General features: G+C 39.4%; 7 protein-coding genes, 1 long non-coding RNA gene and 7 other non-coding genes across 16 annotated transcripts; 12 read left to right on the top strand and 3 right to left on the bottom strand.

Annotated features, from left to right (window-relative positions):
• Positions 1–131: 131 nt before the first annotated feature.
• LOC17900715 (probable protein phosphatase 2C 1) lies at positions 132–3,554 on the top strand. Its single transcript, XM_006307377.2, has 6 exons — positions 132–381; positions 1,376–1,850; positions 1,941–2,279; positions 2,391–2,508; positions 2,596–2,819; positions 2,919–3,554. Exons 2-6 carry the CDS (start codon positions 1,608–1,610, stop codon positions 3,381–3,383), a joined length of 1,389 nt encoding a protein of 462 aa, XP_006307439.1. The 5' UTR covers positions 132–381; positions 1,376–1,607; the 3' UTR covers positions 3,384–3,554.
• Positions 3,555–3,589: 35 nt separating this feature from the next.
• TRNAQ-CUG lies at positions 3,590–3,661 on the bottom strand. Its single transcript has one exon. It is a non-coding gene; the product is annotated as a tRNA-Gln (tRNA).
• A 59-nt stretch (positions 3,662–3,720) lies between these two features.
• Positions 3,721–5,847, top strand: LOC17898198 (pentatricopeptide repeat-containing protein At1g03560, mitochondrial). The gene has a single exon (XM_006306882.2). The coding sequence runs from the start codon at positions 3,770–3,772 to the stop codon at positions 5,759–5,761; it is 1,992 nt and encodes a 663-aa protein (XP_006306944.1). The 5' UTR covers positions 3,721–3,769; the 3' UTR covers positions 5,762–5,847.
• Positions 5,848–7,340: 1,493 nt separating this feature from the next.
• Positions 7,341–9,633, top strand: LOC17899753 (secretory carrier-associated membrane protein 2). Its single transcript, XM_006306461.2, has 12 exons — positions 7,341–7,706; positions 7,802–7,906; positions 8,002–8,064; positions 8,174–8,207; positions 8,298–8,420; positions 8,495–8,557; positions 8,646–8,739; positions 8,848–8,893; positions 8,988–9,055; positions 9,174–9,222; positions 9,311–9,376; positions 9,471–9,633. The coding sequence occupies exons 1-12, from the start codon at positions 7,653–7,655 to the stop codon at positions 9,555–9,557; spliced, it is 852 nt and encodes a 283-aa protein (XP_006306523.1). The 5' UTR covers positions 7,341–7,652; the 3' UTR covers positions 9,558–9,633.
• Positions 9,634–9,732: 99 nt separating this feature from the next.
• LOC17899974 (pentatricopeptide repeat-containing protein At1g03540) lies at positions 9,733–11,731 on the bottom strand. Of its 2 annotated transcripts, XM_023790297.1 has the most exons (2): positions 10,313–11,731; positions 9,733–10,213 (listed from the first exon to the last, which is right to left on the bottom strand). In XM_023790297.1, the coding sequence occupies exons 1-2, from the start codon at positions 11,637–11,639 to the stop codon at positions 9,813–9,815; spliced, it is 1,728 nt and encodes a 575-aa protein (XP_023646065.1). In that variant the 5' UTR covers positions 11,640–11,731; the 3' UTR covers positions 9,733–9,812. The 2 variants fall into 2 exon arrangements, with proteins under 2 accessions (XP_023646065.1, XP_006305995.1); XM_006305933.2 differs by having other exon boundaries at positions 9,733–11,731.
• A 446-nt stretch (positions 11,732–12,177) lies between these two features.
• On the top strand, positions 12,178–15,351 carry LOC17897352 (H/ACA ribonucleoprotein complex non-core subunit NAF1). The gene is made up of 3 exons (XM_006306732.2): positions 12,178–13,468; positions 13,773–13,850; positions 13,952–15,351. The coding sequence occupies exons 1-3, from the start codon at positions 12,380–12,382 to the stop codon at positions 15,209–15,211; spliced, it is 2,427 nt and encodes an 808-aa protein (XP_006306794.1). The 5' UTR covers positions 12,178–12,379; the 3' UTR covers positions 15,212–15,351.
• A 316-nt stretch (positions 15,352–15,667) lies between these two features.
• Positions 15,668–18,159, top strand: LOC17897443 (beta-glucuronosyltransferase GlcAT14B). The gene is made up of 4 exons (XM_006307439.2): positions 15,668–17,056; positions 17,217–17,292; positions 17,370–17,485; positions 17,566–18,159. Exons 1-4 carry the CDS (start codon positions 16,411–16,413, stop codon positions 18,072–18,074), a joined length of 1,347 nt encoding a protein of 448 aa, XP_006307501.1. The 5' UTR covers positions 15,668–16,410; the 3' UTR covers positions 18,075–18,159.
• Positions 18,160–18,278: 119 nt separating this feature from the next.
• Positions 18,279–18,350, bottom strand: TRNAD-GUC. Its single transcript has one exon. It is a non-coding gene; the product is annotated as a tRNA-Asp (tRNA).
• A 127-nt stretch (positions 18,351–18,477) lies between these two features.
• Positions 18,478–19,905, top strand: LOC17898880 (putative pentatricopeptide repeat-containing protein At1g03510). Its single transcript, XM_006305995.2, has one exon. The coding sequence runs from the start codon at positions 18,519–18,521 to the stop codon at positions 19,806–19,808; it is 1,290 nt and encodes a 429-aa protein (XP_006306057.1). The 5' UTR covers positions 18,478–18,518; the 3' UTR covers positions 19,809–19,905.
• Positions 19,906–20,241: 336 nt separating this feature from the next.
• On the top strand, positions 20,242–21,877 carry LOC111832630. Its single transcript, XR_002835541.1, has 2 exons — positions 20,242–20,538; positions 21,575–21,877. It is a non-coding gene; the product is annotated as an uncharacterized LOC111832630 (long non-coding RNA).
• On the top strand, positions 20,286–20,434 carry LOC111828785. Its single transcript, XR_002832546.1, has one exon. It is a non-coding gene; the product is annotated as a small nucleolar RNA snoR134 (small nucleolar RNA).
• Positions 20,475–20,573, top strand: LOC111828778. The gene has a single exon (XR_002832539.1). It is a non-coding gene; the product is annotated as a small nucleolar RNA U36a (small nucleolar RNA).
• On the top strand, positions 20,622–20,715 carry LOC111828817. The gene has a single exon (XR_002832577.1). It is a non-coding gene; the product is annotated as a small nucleolar RNA Z223 (small nucleolar RNA).
• Positions 20,758–20,875, top strand: LOC111828823. Its single transcript, XR_002832583.1, has one exon. It is a non-coding gene; the product is annotated as a small nucleolar RNA Z278 (small nucleolar RNA).
• On the top strand, positions 20,950–21,060 carry LOC111828766. Its single transcript, XR_002832527.1, has one exon. It is a non-coding gene; the product is annotated as a small nucleolar RNA snoR97 (small nucleolar RNA).
• Positions 21,878–22,166: the final 289 nt, after the last annotated feature.

Raw genomic sequence — 22,166 nt, 5'->3', positions numbered from 1 at the left:
TTCAATTAAATTAATTTTGGTATGTGTGGACTAAAAAATATTAAAAGCTGAATAACAAAGTAACAAACATTTAGGAAAGTAAATAGCAGTGTGTGGGTTTGAATGTTTGGGATCATACATGAAAGTAGCAACTAGCAAGCGAGAACCAGAAAAGATTCTCTGTGGGGAAGCAATCCTCTTTTTTTTTTTATCTTTCTTCCTTCTCTTTGCTTCTTCGCTTTCTTCAATTAATGAGATCGGGTCTCTCACCCATCCCTCTACCACTCTCTTTCAACTACTACTACTACTACTAATCTCATTCTCAATCTCAATCTCAATCTCTCTCTTTCGCACTCTTCCATAGTCATTGTCTGCGTTCATGATCCCTCCTCCTACTCAAAGGTTCCTTCTTTTCCTCTGATTTTTCTCAAATTTTTCTTACACTTTTCGTTTGTTTCTCTCAGTCTTTGGTTGTGTAATCTCATTTGGCTTGGCTCGTTCTAATTTTGGTAGGATCTTTTCTGATGATCCTGGTCTGTTTGTTTTTCTCTGTTTCTTTTGGGTTTCCACTGTGCTCTTGTTTGTGTTATGGAGGAAAGTTATTGAATCTTTCTCAGATCCATTTATCTAATTCGGGTTCATTGAAAAAGTGAATCGCTTTTACACTTATAAACCCCACTTTTTTTTTTTTTTCCCTTTTGAGGGTTTTTCCATCTCTCTGTCCTCTACTTACAATGTCCAAATTCATGAGTTTTAGCCACCAATAAGGTTTAGTGCAAGAATCACCAAATCCCCTGTTTCTAGATATTTACCAGGGTTTTCACAATTAGGGTTTCGTTATGTTGCAGCATTGCTATACATGTCTCTGTGTATAAAACCCATACAAAAGTCGTCTCTTTTGGTTCATGGGTTTTTAGCTCAAACTACTCAGATAAAGCTTTGGAGATTTGTACTATTGATGATTTAAGGGAGTCACAATATATGAGAAACTGTGATTCTTGAAAAATCTCTTCAATTTTTTGCTTTTCTCAAAGTGAAGAGTTTGTATGGAAACTAGTTTTCATGTCGCAATTTGCCCCATAACAATTGTTTGGATTCATGTGCCTATGAGACATATTCGACTTATAGGGAAACTCTCTGTTCTTGATTTGTATGCTTTTTCTGTTTTCCTGTCTTTTGATTCTTTGTTTTGATTAAATTATTCGCAAGGATTAGTGAAAACAAAGGATGGTCTAATGCCAAACAATTAGGACAGGCTGTTTAGTAATATCTATATATTTTATTGCTAAAATCACATGCTGGGTTTTTCTTCTTTATGACTTGTTTGCGTCTGCTTTTCTTTTTTGGAACTTTGCAATATACTAATCACTAAATCATTTTTCTGCAATGTTTTCAGCTCACGGTCCATACATCATCATTGACCAAGATTCGAAGAAAAGGTTTTGCCCACAAAAGAGTATTTAATATAGAAAACTAAAACTTGTGTTAAAGCTCTTTGATTTGACCAAATCTGTTGCTAAAGCTTTTCCTTTGGGGGATCCCGGTTTTGGTACAAAAGGAGAAGTCTTTTTGTCCTTTTTTCACAATCTCTCTCCGATCAGATCCATAGTGTATGCTTGCATTGACCAATGGGGGCTTGTGTCTCTAAGAGTACGTGTAGCAATGAAGAGTCTATGCATCGACCGTGTCTTGGGATGGGATGTTGTGGGAGCAAAATGGGGAAGGGAGCTTTTTCAGACCGCATCGTTTCGCTTCATAACTTGGTCTCTATCCCGAATCGAATCATCGGCAATGGAAAAAGCAGGAGTTCTTGCATTTTTACTCAACAGGGACGCAAGGGTATTAATCAGGACGCCATGATCGTGTGGGAAGTAAGTTTCTTCTTCTTATTCTTCCTCAATGATGTTTATCAGAACTTTGTGTTCCCCCAGTAAGTAGTATTTGGTTTTGTTTTTTCATAGGATTTTATGTCGAAAGATGTTACCTTTTGCGGGGTGTTTGATGGACATGGTCCTCATGGTCATCTTGTTGCTCGTAAAGTGAGAGACTCATTACCTGTAAAGTTGCTGGCTCTCCTAAATTCCACTAAGTCGAAGCAAAGCGGATTCACGGGAACTCGGACAAGCAAATCCGATAGCCTAGAAGCTGATAAGGAAGAATCTGCTGAGGAGGATAAACTGAATATCTTATGGGAAGAAGCTTTCTTGAAATCATTTAATGCTATGGATAAGGAACTGCGATCCCATCCTAATCTAGAATGCTTCTGCAGTGGATGCACTGCTGTTACAATCATTAAACAGGTAATTTTGACAACAAAAGGACTCTTCTTCTTTTTTGGCATTAAAATCAATCTTCCTTGGGACTTCCATTGTGTTCCAAGTTTCGGTTTTGATGTGTTTTGATTGTTTCAGGGGTCAAATTTATTCATGGGAAACATTGGGGATTCTCGGGCGATACTTGGATCCAAAGACAGCAACAATTCGATGGTCGCAATTCAGCTCACAGTTGATTTGAAGCCTGACTTACCAAGTATTATGCTTTAACAACATTTTGTGATATTTGCTTCCATCTCAACTTTTTCATTTAGTCTGACATTTATTGGTTTGGGTCTAATAGGGGAAGCCGAGAGGATCAAACAGTGTAAAGGTCGTGTCTTTGCACTACAAGACGAGCCAGAGGTGTCACGAGTGTGGCTACCATTTGATAATGCTCCTGGATTAGCCATGGCTAGAGCTTTTGGTGATTTCTGTCTGAAAGACTACGGTGTGATTTCTATACCAGAATTCTCTCACCGTATTCTTACAGATAGAGATCAGTTCATTGTCTTGGCTTCAGATGGAGTAAAGCACTGAACTTTTATAGTGTCTTCTAAGTTCTAAGCATTATCATTATCAATATGAATTTATTTTACTGATGATTCCAACCTTTGTTTTTGATAGGTTTGGGATGTGCTAAGCAACGAAGAAGTGGTTGAAGTCGTAGCATCAGCTTCAAGCCGGGCATCAGCGGCTAGGCTCGTGGTAGATGCAGCTGTACGGGAATGGAAACTTAAGTACCCAACTTCAAAGATGGATGATTGTGCAGTTGTGTGTTTGTTTCTAGACGGCAGAATGGACTCAGAGTCATCAGATAACGAAGAACAAGGCTTCTCTTCAGCAACAAACGCAGTAGAATCAGATGAAAGCCAGGGAGCGGAACCGTGTCTTCAGAGAAACGTCACAGTCAGATCATTATCAACCGACCAGGAAAACAACAGTCACAGCAATGTGATTGCAGAGACTGATAATGCAAAGAAGGAGAAAACGACGGAAGGTGAACAGAACTGGTCGGGACTAGAAGGTGTTACTCGAGTGAACTCTCTTGTTCAACTTCCTAGATTCCCTGGAGAGAAACCGACGACTTGAGACATGGCTTTTGATTGTTTTCAGAACTGATTTTAGTCAAGGAAAAAAATTGTTTTCTGCTCAACATAGTATTCTCATTATTCTTAAAGTAAAAATGCCTGTCGAAGCATATGTAAATGTCTTAACATGGTCTCTGCCTCAAAGCCTGTGGTTTTATGAACTCTTGAAAAAGTATCAAAACTTCAAAACTTTGTGACATAAAAAAAAGGTCCCACCGAGACTTGAACTCGGGTTACTGGATTCAGAGTCCAATGTCCTGACCACTAGACCATGGGACCATTTGTCTCTAGTTTCTGCACATTCAAGTAAAAATCAAACTTGGACTGATTGTTCGAGTGCTATATGACCAATGTCGCTGCCGCACCGGCAGCGTAAAGAAATTACCGATGCGAAGATTTTACCGGAAGCCCTTTTCTGTAGCTCTTCTTCGTAATCGTCCGCATCATTCTTCTCAATCTCGCTGTGTGTATAAAAATGACGGCTTTTTGTTGGATGATTCAAAGTGCTTGCCTTTATCAAGCTCAAGGACGAGTGTTAGGTGGGTGTTCAATAGCATCTCGCTTCCTCCTCCCGAATGGGTAGAACCCTTTAACGATGTCTCCGATTTGGTGAAATCGAATCGTAATCTCCAGCCATCTCCATGGGTAAGCCAAATTCTCAACCTTTTAGATGGTTCAGACTCCATGGAATCGAATCTAGACGGTTTCTGCCGTAAGTTCCTTATTAAATTATCGCCCAATTTTGTTTCGTTTGTTTTGAATTCCGATGAGATTCAAGAAAAACCGATTATTGCATGGAGATTCTTCGGTTGGGCTGGTAAGCAGAAGAAATATTGGCATAACCTCGAGTGTTATGTCTCCTTGGTTGATGTATTGGCTCTGGCAAAAGATGTGGATAGAATTAGGTTTCTCTGTAGTGAAATCAGGAAGTTTGAGTTTCCTATGACTGTTGCTGCGGCGAATGCTCTGATTAAGAGTTTTGGGAAGCTTGGAATGGTGGAGGAATTGTTGTGGGTTTGGCGCAAAATGAAAGAGAATGGGATTGAGCCAACTTTGTATACTTATAACTTTTTGATGAATGGATTAGTGAGCTCGATGTTCATTGATTCTGCTGAGCGCGTTTTTGGGGTCATGGAAAGTGGCAGAATCAAACCAGATGTTGTGACTTATAACACGATGATCAAGGGTTACTGTAAAACAGGGCAGACACAGAAAGCTATAGAGAAGCTTAGAGATATGGAGACGAGAGGCCTTGAGGCTGATAAAGTTACGTATATGACAGTGATCCAGGCTTGTTATGCAGATAGCGACTTTGGTTCTTGTGTGGCTTTGTATCAAGAGATGGATGAGAAGGGAATTCAAGTCCCACCTCATGTGTTTAGCTTAGTGATTGGTGGACTTTGTAAGGAAGGGAAATTGAATGAAGGGTATGCTGTTTTCGAGAATATGATCCGTAAAGGGTCTAAACCAAATGTAGCTATATACACAGTTTTGATTGATGGTTATGCGAAAAGCGGAAGTGTTGAAGACGCAATAAGGCTTTTACATAGAATGATAGATGAAGGGTTTAAACCAGACGTGGTAACTTATTCCGTCGTTGTTAATGGTTTGTGTAAAAATGGGAGAGTGGAAGAGGCATTGGACTATTTCCAGACATGCCGGTTTAATGGATTTGCTATCAATTCAATGTTTTATTCTAGTCTTATTGACGGTTTAGGAAAAGCAGGTCGAATAGATGAAGCTGAGAGGCTTTTTGAAGAAATGTCTGAAAAAGGATGCACAAGGGATTCATACTGTTACAATGCACTGATCGATGCGTTAACAAAGCATGGGAAAGTCGATGAAGCGATGACGCTATTTAAGAGAATGGAGGAAGAAGAAGGTTGTGATCAGACGGTTTATACATACACAATACTCATATCCGGAATGTTCAAGGATCACAGAAACGAAGAGGCGTTAAAGCTTTGGGACATGATGATAGACAAAGGCATTACACCAACCGCAGCTTGCTTCAGGGCGTTATCAACTGGGCTTTGTTTGTCGGGAAAAGTGGCGAGAGCGTGTAAGATTCTGGATGAGTTAGCGCCAATGGGGGTGATACTTGACGCAGCATGTGAAGATATGATAAATACACTGTGTAAAGCTGGACGGATAAAGGAAGCATGTAAACTGGCAGATGGGATAACAGAGAGAGGAAGAGAAGTGCCAGGGAGGATCAGGACGGTGATGATCAATGCATTGAGGAAAGTGGGAAAAGCAGATTTAGCAATGAAGCTAATGCATAGCAAAATTGGGATTGGTTATGAGAGAATGGGTAGTGTTAAAAGGCGTGTCAAGTTTACAACTTTACTCGATGATACTTTTGGACCTAACTTTTAAGAATGGTTTGGGTTTAAATTTCCAAAACTATGGCCATGAATGTTTGGTAGTTTTTAAATGGGTTTTAGCTTATAGTTTTTGGTTTTTGTTTTTTTTTTAGTTTTGATTTTTTGCTGTAGATTTTAGCTTTTGCAACTCTTGAATGGTAATTTGCTTAGTTTTTGTTTTTTCATGTAATTATTTTTAAAAACGTTTTTTTTTTGTTTTATGATGAAAAAATAAAATAAATAATGATTAAAGAAAAAGTCACGAAATTTGTTAGAAAGCTGAAAAGGGGATTTTTAGATTTTATGAAGGAATTGTTAAAATCTTATAGAATCTGGTTTTCCTAAATTTAAGAGAATCCATTTTTGTAAAATCATGAATGACAATTTTTTTTTAGTTTCTTAGAATCAAAACCAAAATCGGTTTCACGAACTGCTGTCATTCAAGGCCTAAGTTTACGAATCTAATTATTTGGCACAACTAGTGTTATGTGAGGTTTTCTCAATTGCCAAATCAAATTCCATCAAAGTTATCGTCCAACCGAAACCTATATGATAATCACCACAGCACCATCACTACTAAGTTCACTATCCATCGAGTTAGCTCTCTATGATCCAAAGTTCAAACGAAACGAAACGATGTTGTATTTATTTTAAAGATTCGTAAAGAAAACCTTATATCCACACTTCACTGATAACGCACAGTATATGATTTGTTAATTTCCTTTTCCTTATAACGTATCGTATTATTAATATTTTTAAGTGATTGGATAATGATAAGTTAATTTCCTTTATATATTTATATATGATTGGATAATTTTTTTTTCTTATAACGTGTATAAAAAAGTGAATTTCCATTTATTTATTTTTGAAAAACATAAACACATCTGTTTGTAAATATTCTCAACATCTATCTATTTGAGAAAATCTACACAAACTCTTCTTCTTTGGTCTTCTACAACTCGTTCCATTTTAGGAGTTAAATTTTTAAATAATACACTAAAAAATATACTTATTTTTTTTAATAACCTTTAATATAAGATACCAAATTTTTAATTTATATCAAATTAATATTCAGATAGAGTGACTCACATACATAACTTTTATTTTTTTATTTTATTCAAATAGACTCACATACATAACTTTCATTTGTTTAATCTGGAATAGTATTGGGAAAAAAAAATTCAATATAATTTTGGGGGAAAAAGGCCTATTTGTATGTTACTATGTTTAATACCTCAGTTTTATTAGTTGGAAAAAATTTTAACTCTTTTTAAATATCATTGGTCTAAAAATACATCATATTTGAATTTATTTGTTAAAATATGGTGTCTGAATTCATTGGCATGGTCCGGTGGTAGCTTCTTTTTTGACTTCAAGTTTATCCCTCAACGAATAATTTTAATTATTTTATTCATTGCAGCATATTGCTTGTAAACATGTTAGCACGTTGAGCAGAAACATTATAGTGTTGATTTTTTAAATATAGTAAAAGCTTCATCATATTGTAGAGTTCTAATTTTGATAAACTAACAATAGAATGATTCTGTTACAAGCGGAGTTGTGACATGTGACTTTCGAGCCACTACTAACCGCAAAGCTCGCTAAGTCCAATTGAAGCCTTGGAAAACCGAATAAAATTCAGTAAACCGATCCATCAAACCAAATTGGAAAAAAAGAGCAATTTCCTGTTTAATAGGTGTTGAAATAAATATGCTGAACATAAACGAAGCGAGCACCCTTTAAAATGCCTTCGATTACTCTGGCGCCATTGATTTAGTCTTCTCTCTCTGACTACAAAGTACCCATTCGTTGAAACCATTTTCTTCCCATTTTCGATTTCTTTCACATTCCAACGACCTCCCAAAGCTCTTTCTTGAGTAAGTTTCTTGATCTTAGAACAAAGAATGGCACGCCATGATCCTAATCCATTTGCTGATGAAGAGATCAATCCTTTTGCGGTAAAAGAGCTCTGTTTCATATATCTTCATTACAAATTGTCTGATCTCTCTCTCTCTCTCTCTAGTCTTTATCTATTTTGATTATAATGTTGTAGAATAATACAAGTGTTCCTCCTGCGAGCAACTCTTATCTCAAGCCACTTCCACCGGAACCTTATGATCGCGGTGCAACCGTTGACATCCCTTTGGATTCTGGCAATGTACTATGTCCTCAATACCTTTTGCATTTTACCTTTCATATTTACTCAAAATATGGGTCTATGACACGGAACTTTTTTTCTGGTTCTGTTTAAAGGATCTTCGAGCCAAAGAGATGGAACTTCAGGCCAAGGAGAACGAACTGAAGCGGAAAGAACAGGTGATTTCTGGTTACCGAGTCTCTTGTGTCGATATCCAAGCTGATTTTGAGACCTACAGTTTCAATGTGGATTGTATCTAACGGTCTTCTTCTTCTCATTGTAATGCAGGAGCTTAAAAGAAGAGAGGACGCAATCGCACGAAGTAAGGCAATCTTTCTTCATATGTTTTACTACATCTTCCAATGACCTTTTACGAGGTTTTGTAGCTAACCTGATACTGTTGTTTGGGCAGCTGGAGTTGTCATTGAAGAGAAGAATTGGCCGGAGTTTTTCCCCATAATTCATCATGACATTCCAAATGAGATTCCAATTCATCTACAGAAGATCCAATACGTCGCATTCACCACGTTGTTAGGTATGTAAACCAGCCTTAGACCGCTGCTAAAAATCCAGACAAAAGTTAACAGGGTAAATTCTTGAACTACGCAGGTTTAATAGGATGCCTCTTGTGGAATATTGTGGCAGTAACTGTAGCTTGGATCAATGGAGAAGGTCAATGATTTTACACAAACGATCAAATTCATAAAGTTATTTGCTCTGAACATGTTTATTCATCTGATGTGCTCTGTTTTGTAATCAGGTCCCACTATATGGCTCCTCTCTATCATCTACTTCATTGCTGGGGTACCTGGAGCTTATGTCTTATGGTACCGTCCTCTTTATCGAGCTACCAGGTAAAACCAGCTCTCTTAGTATATACTGGAACTTTCTCGGGAACATGATGCATTGTGCAAGAATATATGACATCAGTTAATAACACAATGTGTGTATACCTGTTGCAGAACTGATAGTGCCCTGAAGTTTGGAACATTTTTCTTGTTCTATGTGGTAAGAAAAACCGCATTTCCACTGGTAGATTTCCTCTGCATTAAATATTTTCAAGAAGCCATGAGAAAATAAACCTGTGTCTTGCACTTTTCAGTTTCACATTGCGTTCTGCGGCTTTGCTGCGGTGGCTCCACCAGTCATCTTCCAAGGAAAGTCTCTCACGTAAGAGTATTCTTCTATATGAAAGCATCAGAATCAGCCTTTAAGTTTCATATTCTTTAATGATTCGTTCTTTGATGAGCTCCATCTAAATCCATGTATTTGTTGGTCTTGTGGACAGTGGTTTCTTGCCAGCAATCGAGCTTTTAACTACTAATGCTGCAGTCGGAGTAAGTAACCTTTTAGCCATTTAAAAGGATTTTACTTCGGACTGTGAGAGTCTTCTTACCAAAATTTTCTTCTTTTTTACCCTCACAGATAATGTATTTCATTGGTGCTGGGTTCTTCTGCATCGAAACACTTCTCAATGTCTGGGTCATTCAGGTTTCACAACTTCTACTCTAGAATTTATCAACACTGTAGATCACTCCAATCCATCTGTTTTTCTAACCCATGACGTGCAATACTCGATTTTCAGCAAGTATATGCATACTTCCGAGGGAGTGGCAAAGCTGCAGAGATGAAGCGTGAAGCTACAAAATCGACTTTGATGCGTGCACTATGAAGAAAATACTCTTCACCAGAAAATGTATTAATGGCGGCTTGAGGTTAAATCTTGAACCATCGACAAAACATTTGACGCAACCCTTTTTTCTGCAAAGTCTAGGCTGTCAACTGTTTTTTGTTTGATTTACTTTGTAAAGAAAAATCGCTTACATGGGGACCTAAAGGCAAAATTGTGTGGTTTAAAGTTGTCAAAACCATTTCTTCATGAATACTAGAGCAAGATCCGTAGAGGAATACAAATCTTTATAGCTTTCTAACGAGCATCAGTCCAGCTTTGTCCAATAGTCTTTGCTACTCCTCGTCTCACCATTAACCTACGAATCCTGAGTGCATCACCATGGCGACCTATGGCCTTGTACATGTTACTGAGAAGCACGTAGCTCATGTGGTACTTTGGTTCCAACTCCATCATTCTCTTTGCAATCCGCTCTGCAATACTGAAGGCATCTGCATTTGCAGCACAAGGTCCAAGCAATACTCCCCACAGAGACGCATCATTTTTACACTCTGCTCCCTCCAACAGATTCTCGGCTTCTTCAAACAAACCTGCACGTCCTAGAAGGTCAATCATGCAACTATAATGTGCAGTACCTGGTTTAATCCCATAACTCTTAGCCATCAACGCAAAGTAATTCCGTCCCTCGTCAACCAAACCTGTATGACCACATGCAGTGAGAACCGCAATAAAACTGATATAGTCAGGCTTTATCCCCTTTTTAACCATATCACTGAAGAAACTAACAGCTTCTTCACCTCTTCCATTTTGAGCCAGCGCAGATAGCATTGCGTTCCATGTTATCATATTCCTAAATGACATATTGGAGTACATGCGCCTAGCAGAATCAATGCATCCAGACTTCCCATACAAGTCAACTAAAGCCGATTCAACAATCACATTATCACAACATCCTCTTCTCACGTACTGGCCATGAATCTCTTTCCCAAGTCTTACTGCTGCCAAACCAGCACACGCCTTAAGAACAGTCCCGAAACAGTAGAGATCTTTCTCTTCCATTTCCATAAACATCTCAATCGCTTTCTCATGCTCTCCATTCTGACAGTATGCCCCGAGTAAGGCAGACCAAGATACTGTGTTCTTCTTAGATATCCTATTGAACACTTGCCTAGCTTCCCGTACTGATCCACATTTACCATACATATCAAGAAGACTACTCTCGACCACCACATTGCAACCTATCCCAGTTGTAATAAGCTTCCCATGAATCTCTTTCCCTTGCTTCAGCCTCCTCAGATTACCACAAGCTGTCAAAACCGTTCCAAATGTAGACCCATCAGGCACCAACCCTTTTTCCCTATGCATCGCGTAAAAAAGTCCCAAAGCTTCCTCATACAAGTCGTTCTTAGAAAACGCAGAGAGTACAGCTGTCCAACAAATAATATCTGGTTCAGGCATTTCGTCGAACACTCGGCGTGCATCTACTGGTTCTTGATTCACACCATACATGTACGCCAATGTGCTAGAGATAACATGGTTCCACTCGAACCCACGACTAATAACAACACCATGGAAGCACCTCCCTAACCTAACTTCTCCGAGCTCAGAGCAAGCCTTAATTGCCGAAGACAACGTAAACGCATTCGGCTCTAAACCAATAGTCACCATCTCCACAAACACCTCAAGCGCTTTGACGTGTTCTTCAACCCCAACGTATCCAGACATCATCGAAGTCCATGAAATCGCGTCTTTGACGAACATTCCATCGAAAGCCCTCCGAGTATGTCTCATATCAGGTCCCAACTTGAAGTACAGCGAGAGCAAGCTGTTCCCAACGTACCGGTCTGCTTCGATACCCAATTTGACGACATGGGCGTGAAACTGAAGGCCGTGGGTAAAGGAGAAGACTTTGGTGCATGTTTGTAGGAGAGCCGCGTAGAGATTCGGCTTCGCAGAGATCCCAGACGACTCTGTTGAGTTTAGAATCCGAATGGCATCGGTGAGCCGACCCGATTTACAGAGCTCCAGGATCCGAGACTGTGTCGACGCATAAGAAGATGAAATTGAAGGGCCGTAACGTATAGAGACGTGTTGACTCAAGTGGCGCACCATAATGCGAATCATCGGAGGCGCCACGATCACCGGTGAACAAATTGGTTGGATACAAGGGACAAGTAATTTTATTTTCTTCTGCTTATTTACTTGTGCTTATGTTTTTTACTACTACAGTTTTACATAAGCACAAGTAATTTTGTAAAACAGTATTAGTAAAAATCCTTTCTTCTTTGTTTGTGAGTTGTTTCATATAGATAGACAGATTACGAGTTTTTAAAGATTTTATGACTGATAAAGCTTAATTGAACTTCTCATCTCTTTTTCACAGTTATCATTCTACAGATTACTAATAAAAAGTTTCATCAAATTCTATAATTCTTTTAAATATTGTCGTAAGAGTTCTAACAAATGTATGTATATTAGTAATAACATTAAACCAAAAAAAATAAAGTACTGTATATTAGTATGTCGTATAAATTGTGTCATATTATGCAAATATACTATATATTATAAAATAAAATTTATAAGCATTGAATAAATAAAAAATAGTAGAAAAAAGGTAAAAAGGAGGGAGATAGGAACGGCTAAAAAACCCAGGTGACCAAAAAAAAAAAAGAAAAAGGAACGGCTAAAACCCTAATTTGGAGGCAGTGGCACCACCAACAGAGAGTACTTTGCTCTGCTCTTAAAACCCTAACGTATCTGCGATAAACCCTCGCGCGCCTTTGCTCAAAAGCAGCTGCCTTTATAACTTAGCCGCCGCTTTAACTCTCACAAAGTCATGTTCTTTCACTTTCTCTCTTCTTGCCATGGTTGGATTTCCCGCTACACCAGCTAAAACCGTTGAAGAAGAGCTACCTTTGCAAGTCTTAGTCGATCAAAACTCCAAGGTAAAAGCTTTCAAGGACAGTTTTGATTTCCCTTCCATCGACTCTTTTCTTGATTTCGAATCCGTCACTTGGTTGGGGAGTAATCGGAACGTTGAGGAGTTTAGCATTGAAGATACGGACTTTGATTTCTTTGAGGACACAATGGATATGGGTCACCAAGCTGTTGTTACTGTTAACTATGAGTCGATTGAGAGAAAGCCTGAGCTTTGTGATGACATTTCTGGCCAAGTTGCTGTGAGTTCGATTAGTTCTGAGTCTATGGCTGAAGAAAAGCCTGTGCTTTGTCATGTCCCGTCTGAGGAAGTTGGAGTGAGCTCAGATAAGTCTGAGCCGATGGTTGAGGTTGAGCCCAAGGTTTGTGATGACATGTCTTCAAACGTTGGGGATGAACCAGCAGTAAAAGATTCAGAACCTGTAGGTTCTGACAACTCTAGGCCTATGGAAGGGGAGACTGAGCCAGTTATTGTGTCTGATGCATCTGTTGCTTGTCCCACCATGGATTTGGATGAATCAGGGACTAAGAAAACAGATGAGGGTTTGGCTTGTTCTATTGAAGTAGGGTTGAAGAATGTAAGTTTGGCAATGGATGATGATGAGAAGATTGATGATGCGAAGGGGAAAACGGATTCTTCTGAGTCTGAGAGCGAAAACTCAAGCACTTCTTCAAGCAGTAGTGCTAGTAGTAGCAGTGAGCAAGAGGATAGTGATGAAGAAGAGAGTGACGAAGAAGAGAGCGACGAAGAGGAAAATAAGAAGGAACAGAAGTTTGAAGATCACATGGTCATGGGGAAAGAGGATGCTCTAGCAGGGGAACTTGAAGAGGGTGAGATAGAGAATTTAGATGAGGAGTATGGGGATGACGAGGTTGTTGAAGATGATGATGATGATGATGATGCTGATGATGACGACGATGATGAAGTGAATGAGATGATTGCTTGGAGCAATGATGAGGATGCTGACTTCGGTTTGCAAACAAAAGAACCTATAAGGTCAAAGAATGAGCTCAAGGTACACATGCTTCAGCTTTTCACATTTCATAGCTATTAGTGGTTGATTTCTGTTTGTCTCTTAGCCCTAGGTAATTATTGGTGGCTCCAGTTCTGAAGCTTTGTTTACCTGAAAGAATTACTAAGTATCCATTATCTTTGTAGAGTAAGAAGTATGTTCCATTATATTGTAGAGTACTGATTAAAAATTGCCTCAAGAAACCTATGTACCGTCCTCAAGCTATTTGGTGTTGCTCTTTAGACATAGCAGCCTTCTTTTTGCTGAGTAAATTATGAAAGCTCGTTTACCTTGTTATCTTTTGCAGGAGCTTCCTCCAGTTCCAGCTGTGGATGTCACTCTAGAACCACATCATGCCACACTTCCTGTTGGAGTTGTTCTTTCGGTAATATCACCATTACCTTTACTTGTTTGCAATTGCTTCTATGTTTGTTGTCTTGACAATCCACTGCTAAAAGTATACCCGTGTGATTTGTGAATTTACAGATAATGAGCACACAAATAATAGTCGAGGGAATGGAAAAGCATAGTCCTTTGACTGAAGGTTCTATCCTCTGGATAACTGAAAAAAGAACCCCATTGGGACTGGTGGATGAGATCTTTGGACCCGTAAAGTGCCCTTACTATATAGTGAGGTTCAATTCAGAGAGCGAAGTGCCAGAAGGTATTAGTCAAGGAACACCTGTCTCTTTTGTCGCGGATTTCGCTCAACATATCCTTAATATTAAGGAACTTCAGAAGAAAGGTTACGATGCATCGGGGGATAACGACGAGGAGATACCAGACGAGCTAGAGTTCTCAGATGATGAAAAAGAAGCTGAATACAAAAGAATGCAGAAGATGGAAAAGAGAGGGATGATGAATGACCAAAAACCTGGTAATACAAGAAACAAGAAGAAGAAAAACCGAGATCTAGGGAGGCCTACAAGCAGTTACTCAGGCGAATGGACAGAGAAGCAGGGATCTAGCTCTCTATCTTCAAACCATTCTGATCCTCAGATGGGTGGTCCAATTTCAACTCTTCATCCGCGTCCTCAAATGGACGGTTTTCCTCCAAACAATGCAGCATGGAGGCCCCAAAGTAATCAGCAGCACCCATATCAGTTTCCTCCTATACCTAGTCAGATGGGAATGCCCAATCTTGCCCCAATGCAGATACCTTTGATGGCTATGCAAAATCAAAATCAAATGATGTTCCAACCACAGTTCAACGGTGGTCAGATGCCAATGCCAGGAGGACCTGGAGGCTTAAACATGTTTCCAGGACCGGGTCCAGCGCCATGGCCTGCATTGGTTGGTCAAAACTGTTTCAACCAACCCTTTGGGATGGGTCGGGGTATTCAGCAGCAGCCATTACCAAATGAGCTGAGTTTTAATCTATTTTCTCAAGGTCTTCAGATGCACCGGCCACAGTCCCAAATGCTCCGGCCACAGTCGCAGATGAATCAGCAATTCCAAGTGCCACCACAGTTCCAAAATCACCCGCATCACCAAATGATGCACCCACAACAGTCTCCAATGAACCCGCAGTTCCAAATGCAACCACAATCTGATATGCGACCACCATTGCAAAACCCGCAGTCTCCAACTAACTCGCATTCCCCAGTGCAGGCACAGTCTCAAGGGTTTAGTAGCGGGCAGTCTTCTGAACGGGGAAGGGGGTTCCGTGGTCGTGGTAGGGGTCGGGGTCGAGGTCGGGGTCGCTTTGGACGTGGGCGAGGTCGAGGTAGGCAACAGTCGGTATGAAACTGTCTTTGTGAAGCATTTTGATGTGTGTCAAAAATAGGCTTTATTTAGTTTTGTATGCCAGTTTTTCTGACTAAAAAGAAACAAAAAAAAAAAAACAAGGTTATGATTTTTATGATCTTTTTTCAAACATTCTCTAATTGCTGACAGTAATTACCAAAATTTTGATATCCCTTCTTGTTACTGAAAAGTCAAACTGGCTTCAGACTGTAGTAGTCTCTTTCTTTAGCTAGTCGGCTATTTGCAAGAGTGAATTAAGCGCAGCAGCAGAGCGAAAAAGAACACTTCGTTTTCTCGCCGTTAATTTCGTTACTAATCAAACGCATTCATATCCGTTGATAATGCCACGTGTACGTCATCGCTTGTAGGTTGCGAGTCGTACATGATCATTAAAATCATGTCTACTGATTTTGCCAACAATTAACGCCACGAATTGTCTTATGTTTAAAATTAATTGATATGTCTCTCTGTCTCTCTCTCTGTATCTCTCTCTCTCTCTCTCTCTCTTTCTTTCTTCCCCGCGTCTACTTCGTATTCTCTCTTTAAGAAAGCTTTGAATCTATTGACAGTTTCATATCTCCCCAAGTTTCTTTTTCTTTAAAGGATTGAAATTTCATCTCGTCTTCTCTTGCCCACTTCTGAGTTTTTCGCAATCAGAAGTTTAAACTCTAATCCTGTCTCCTTCTGCTGCCCTAGTTTTTTTTCTTCTTTTTAGCTGCCGTCTCTTTCAGCAGACGTGTATTTGTCTCTTTAAGGTAATTCAAGACTTAAACTTGAAGTATCGTCTTCTTCTGCTGTTTTTTTTTATTTTTGGTGGAAATCAAATTTGAGATTAGATCTGACTCAGCTTTGGACTAAGACAAACCTTTTCTCTTTCCATTGGCTGCATGCCTAAAAAGGCAATTGCTTTCGGTTGCCGCAGTGGATGTTCTCTTTAATCTTTTCAAATATCTTTCTCTTTTTAAATCAATTTTGCTGAACTTGCCCAATTCTGAAACTTTGTTGCAATTGCAAATCTCTTCTTGGTCTCCGTTGTTGAGAGTGCTTTCTGGTAATCGTATCAACCCTTGTATTGATTTGAAATCAGACAAAGATTCGTGCTTTGATACTAATTTGGTATTCTAAAGACAACTTCGAACGTCTGTCTAAAGGTATCTGAACTGGATTTCTTTGTTGGGATAGGATAAGTAGTTAGGGGAATGAGAAAATTGTATAGGAAGCTGGTTTCATTCAGAGACCCATTTGCTAGGGTGAAGAGACATGTTAGTTCACAGTCAGGCTTCAGAGCGTTCAGTGACAGAAAATGGATGTTCCCTTTTCTAGCAAGCTTGATCATGTCTATTACACTCCTGATGTTGTTCATTTCTGGCCAATTCGACGGCTTCTATGCGGAAGAAAGTCAATTACCATTAGATGTTGAGGCAGAGTCTAATGAGTACTTTGTAGAATCAGGTTTTGAAAAATCTTTGAATTCGACGGCTGATGTTGTTAATCCAGAGCCTCCTAGGTTAGCTTATTTGATATCAGGAACGAAAGGCGATAGTCATAGGATGATGAGGACTTTACAAGCTGTGTACCATCCTAGAAACCAGTACGTTCTGCATTTGGATCTCGAGGCTCCACCTCGGGAACGGACGGAGCTGGCGATGTCTGTGAAGAATGATCCGACTTTCCGTGAAATGGAGAATGTTCGTGTAATGGCGCAATCTAATCTTGTTACTTATAAAGGCCCTACAATGATTGCTTGTACCCTTCAAGCCGTCGCGATTTTGTTGAGAGAAAGCTTACATTGGGATTGGTTTCTTAATCTTAGCGCCTCGGATTATCCTCTAGTAACACAAGATGGTTAGTAAATGATTACCCTTTGCATAAAAATACTCTTGTTATAATGTTTAGTAGTTTCTGATCTGTTTCATTTGCAGTTTAAGTTCCTTGTGGTGACTGCACATTCTTTTGAGCTTCACATTTAGTTGTGACTTATATAATTTGGTGGCTTTTCTTGCAGATTTGCTATATGTCTTCTCAAACCTGTCTCGGAATGTCAATTTCATCGAGAATATGCAGCTCACCGGATGGAAACTGTAAGTAGAACCATGCTTATTATTCGAGTCACACCGGAGTCTCAAAGCATGTCTACTTACTTGGACTTTCTTCGCAGGAATCAAAGGGCTAAATCAATCATTGTTGATCCTGGCCTATACCTATCAAAGAAATCTGACATTGCTTGGACAACTCAACGGCGACCACTTCCAACTGCTTTCAAGCTATTCACCGGTTAGCTTCTTTAGTCTCACAGTTCATTTCTTTGAGAAATTATGAACGACCTGAAGATAATCTATGTCTTAATTCTGCAGGCTCAGCTTGGATAATGTTGACACGGTCTTTCCTGGAGTACTGCATTTGGGGATGGGATAATTTCCCAAGAACAATACTAATGTACTACACAAATTTTGTATCTTCTCCCGAAGGATACTTCCACACAGTGATCTGCAACAGCAAAGAGTTTGTCAACACCGCCATTGGGCATGATCTACACTACATAGCTTGGGACAACCCTCCTAAGCAACACCCTAGATCTCTCTCCTTGAAGGATTTTGACAATATGGTCAAGAGCAAAGCTCCATTTGCCCGTAAGTTCCCCAAGAACGATCCTACCTTAGACAAGATCGATAAAGAGCTATTGGGCCGGACACACCGGTTTGCACCAGGAGGATGGTGTGTTGGGAGTTCAGCTAATGGCAATGATCCGTGCTCTTTACAAGGCGATGACTCAGTGTTGAAACCTGGACCTGGTTCTGAGAGGTTGCAGGAGCTTGTTCAGACACTTTCATCTGATGAATTTAGGAGAAAACAGTGTTCTTGAAATTATCTAATGTTCACGCCAAATATAACGTTGTATATTGTTTTGTTTGATTATAAATTTTGGTTATAGAGAAATTCCTTCGAAACACATGGATCAAGAAATTGCATGTGGAATAGAAACTACGACAACAAGAATAAGTGAAATGGGCTTTGATAAGGGGGACCGAGAATAGCCCAATTAGCTTTTTACAGCATACAAAAAAATCGCCGCTGCCGGGGATCGAACCCGGGTCACCCGCGTGACAGGCGGGAATACTTACCACTATACTACAACGACATTGTTGTTCATAGATTCACAGAGAAACTAAATAAACAGAACATATTGATATCTCTTGTTCATAGATTCACAGAGAAACTTAATAAACAGAACATATTGATATCTCTACTAATTGACCAACTTGTGTTATTCACGTTTGTTGCCGCCAACACCGAAAGCGCACTTTCAATGTCCTCATCGTACGCGTCGAACTGCACTAAATTAATCTCTCTCACAAAACAATTGAGCTCTTACGCGAACCAAGGACACCATGTGCAAGCTCTCAATCTCTTTCGCCAAATGCATTCTTCTTTCGCCTTACCTCTCGACGCACACGTCTTCTCACTCGCTCTCAAATCGTGCGCCGCAGCTTTCCGTCCTGTTCTCGGCGAGTCAGTCCATGCCCACTCCTTGAAATCCAATTTCCTTGCCAACCCGTTCGTGGGATGCGCGTTACTCGATATGTATGGTAAATGCGTGTCTGTTTCTCACGCTCGTAAACTGTTCGACGAAATTCCTCAGAGGAATGCTGTTGTGTGGAACGCTATGATTTCGCATTACACGCATTGTGGTAAGATTCGGGAAGCAGTGGAGTTATATGAAGCTATGGATGTGTTGCCAAATGAGTCTTCTTTCAATGCCATCATAAAGGGTTTAGTGGGTACAGAAGATGGGTCATATAAAGCAATCGAATTCTATAGGAAGATGTTAGATTTTAGATTCAAGCCTAATTTGATTACACTTCTTGCGTTAGTATCTGCTTGCTCAGCCATTGGGGCTTTTCGTTTGATAAAAGAGATTCATTCATATGCTTTTAGGAATCTGATTGAGCCGCACCCGCAATTAAAAAGTGGGTTAGTAGAGGCATATGGGAAATGCGGATGCATTGTCTATGTGCAATTGGTTTTTGAGAGCATGACTGACAGAGATGTGGTTGCTTGGAGTAGCTTGATATCCGCTTATGCACTTCATGGTGACGCTGAATCTGCTCTCAGAACATTTCGAGAAATGGAATTGGCTGAAGTACCACCCGATGACATAGCCTTTCTGAATGTGCTAAAGGCTTGCAGTCACGCTGGTTTAGCAGATGAGGCTCTTGTTTACTTCAAGAGAATGCAGGCTGATTACGGTTTGCGTGCAAGTAAGGACCATTACTCGTGTTTGGTGGATGTCTTGAGTAGAGTAGGGAGGTTTGAAGAGGCATACAAAGTGATTGAAACTATGCCTGAGAAGCCAACGGCTAAGACATGGGGGGCTTTGCTTGGAGCTTGTAGGAACTACGGCGAGGTTGAGCTCGCAGAGATTGCTGCAAAGGAATTGTGGATGATAGAGCCAGAGAATCCGGCTAATTATGTGTTGTTGGGGAAGATATATATGAGTGTTGGAAGACAAGAAGAGGCAGAGAGTCTTAGATTGAAGATGAAGGAGAGAGGAGTGAGGGTCACACCTGGTAGTAGTTGGTGTTTGTTCAAAGATTGACATATTAGTACCATGCAGTTGTCATGAAATTGTTGTAAGCTCGCTCATACACATTTTTAAAGTCAAGATTGTACAATTTAACTGATATATTCTTAAATTCTAAGGAAATTATATGCAAAAGTATATCCATAAGAAGTTTATAATTTGTGATCTTTTAACAAGTTAAGAGACATCATAGAGTAGACTATGGGGCTTGAATTTGTAAGCCGGTCATACTTGAGCTACTCACACATTTCACAAACATCAACCTTCCAGTTTAAACCAACCGGATATATACACACATTGGGCATGTTAAAAGTTAACCAGAAGGGGGGCAAATCGGACTTTTCGGTATAGAGAATAGAGCTAGGGTTTTGACCAGCCGCGTGCTATTTAACATAATCTTCTTCCAAGCTCTGTTTCGTACATTTTATTGATCTTTAGATTAGTCTTCTTCGTCTACAATAGCTTAGGGTTTTATGTATCGAGTATTATGGATAGCAGGAGCCTCCCGGGCTGATCTGATTACAAAATAAGTACTTGAGGAAATTAGCCCCAAAGCTCCTGCTAGATTGTTTTTTAGCCGTTTGTGTTGCAGATTCGCCTTATTCCTTAGGCTCTTCTGTGTCAAAAAAGCGGCTACATCTCGCTTTTGCTAGCAATGTTATTTATGTTTTTAGTGTTTTTGGGCGATGATTATAAACTTACCCGCGCTTCTGAGATGCTTCTTTAGGTCAATGAAGCATATAAGGTAAAATACATGGTTGAATTTCTTAATATGAGCCTAAGTCCCTGTTTCAAAGTTTTGTTCTTTTGGGGGTTATACGAGTTTTGTATTGGCAGTGATGATGAATTGTAACAGCTTGATACGCCAGTTCTGCTTCAGATAATTCTTGATTGAAAAAGCTGTATTCTTTCTGAGCCTAGAATTTTTCTTTTAACTGTTTCCTTTTGTAGTGTTTTTTGAATTGTCGATGATGATATAATCCAATCGTAATGAGGTGCAGTGGAGTCGAGACCCTGTTTTACAGGGAGAACCCCTTGGCAGAAACTGCAATTTCTATGATTTTAATGGATTTTACTGAGGCTTTTATAACATTATCGTTTTTGTATTTGGTTTTCTAATATTGAAATCTTTTGAGTTTCAACTATACACTTGCACTTGTTTTTTAGTGCTTGTAGTCTGAAAAAACTCATATATCTTCAGTGTTCTCATCAGCTTCGTCTCATCTTTATAACCATGAGGCTAGAGTTAAACAAGTACACTACATTATTCTCTCTTCCCAATTGACTTTTGAGTTTTATTTTTGTTTTCTCGAGTATGATGTTGCCTTTGTTCATGAGACATGAGATACAATACATGATTAACTGCTTTGGTCGATTAGATATTTCGTGAGACATATCGAGGTTGAATTTTGGCCGGTCTGAGTTTTTGGAATGATAAAGGTGTGCATCCATATAAAATAAGGGAAATTGAGATATTTGAACAAGTTTGAAGAGAAAGTGCATGTATTTTTCAAATTTCTTGATCCCTTGTTGTAGGATTTCATAGCAAAGGCATCCATTTAATTTTTCTCTAATGCTATTCCAACCTCAAATCCAGTTATCCAACCTCAACTCCTTTACTAGTGTCTCTGGACTCTTAGAATGAGTTAGAACTTCCTTTTTCTTTGTTGAAATCTCCACTTTGCATGTTTTTTCTAACCTAAAATCCAATTTATACATTCTCCATTTTGGATCTATTGCAATTGATGTTGAACAATTTGACATTGTTTTCTTGTAAGAAGAAGAGAGTCTCGGTGAATGGGAGATTGAGCCACGTGCAGTTGAAAAGTGGTAGATGAAACAGTACTCTTTGGATGAAGGATGGGATAGTTCTCAATGAGCCATAGTTAGACTAAGTTTGGAGGAATTGAGTTCCTGTGTATATTTTGATAATAGGATAATGTTTGTTAACCACGGGGAAGTGAAGAAGTTGCTTCCTGGCGTACTTTCTCAAGATGATTCAGAACTCAGACGCATTCTCATACAAAAGTTCCACACTGTATTGCATGCAATTCAGTTTTCCAGTTCTGTTCTCTATTGTTTCAGTTTGTTAATTTGTTTTTACGTGTGTACCAACGGTCCGCTTATATAGCCCTACAAAACTAAACTATGTAAAATAAAGTTAATTTAACCGATGGGCTGAATTGTTTATTGGGCTTTTTATAGTTAGTTAGGCCCAGTAAACAGAAATCCTGATCTCTGGTTTAATATATGGCATAAACGTAATAGAAAGACAGCAAGAATTTAACGAGTTCAGGCATCCAAAATGGAAACCCTACATCTCGCCGGGGAAATCCACTAGTTTCATCAATTTCTCCCGAGAGTAACACAAAA

This window comes from Capsella rubella, unplaced genomic scaffold, assembly GCF_000375325.1.
Source record: "Capsella rubella cultivar Monte Gargano unplaced genomic scaffold, Caprub1_0 scaffold_1, whole genome shotgun sequence".
NCBI classification, from domain to species: Eukaryota; Viridiplantae; Streptophyta; class Magnoliopsida; order Brassicales; family Brassicaceae; genus Capsella; species Capsella rubella.
Note: the sequence above shows the minus strand (reverse complement) of the source record. Positions and strands in the feature narration are given on the sequence as shown.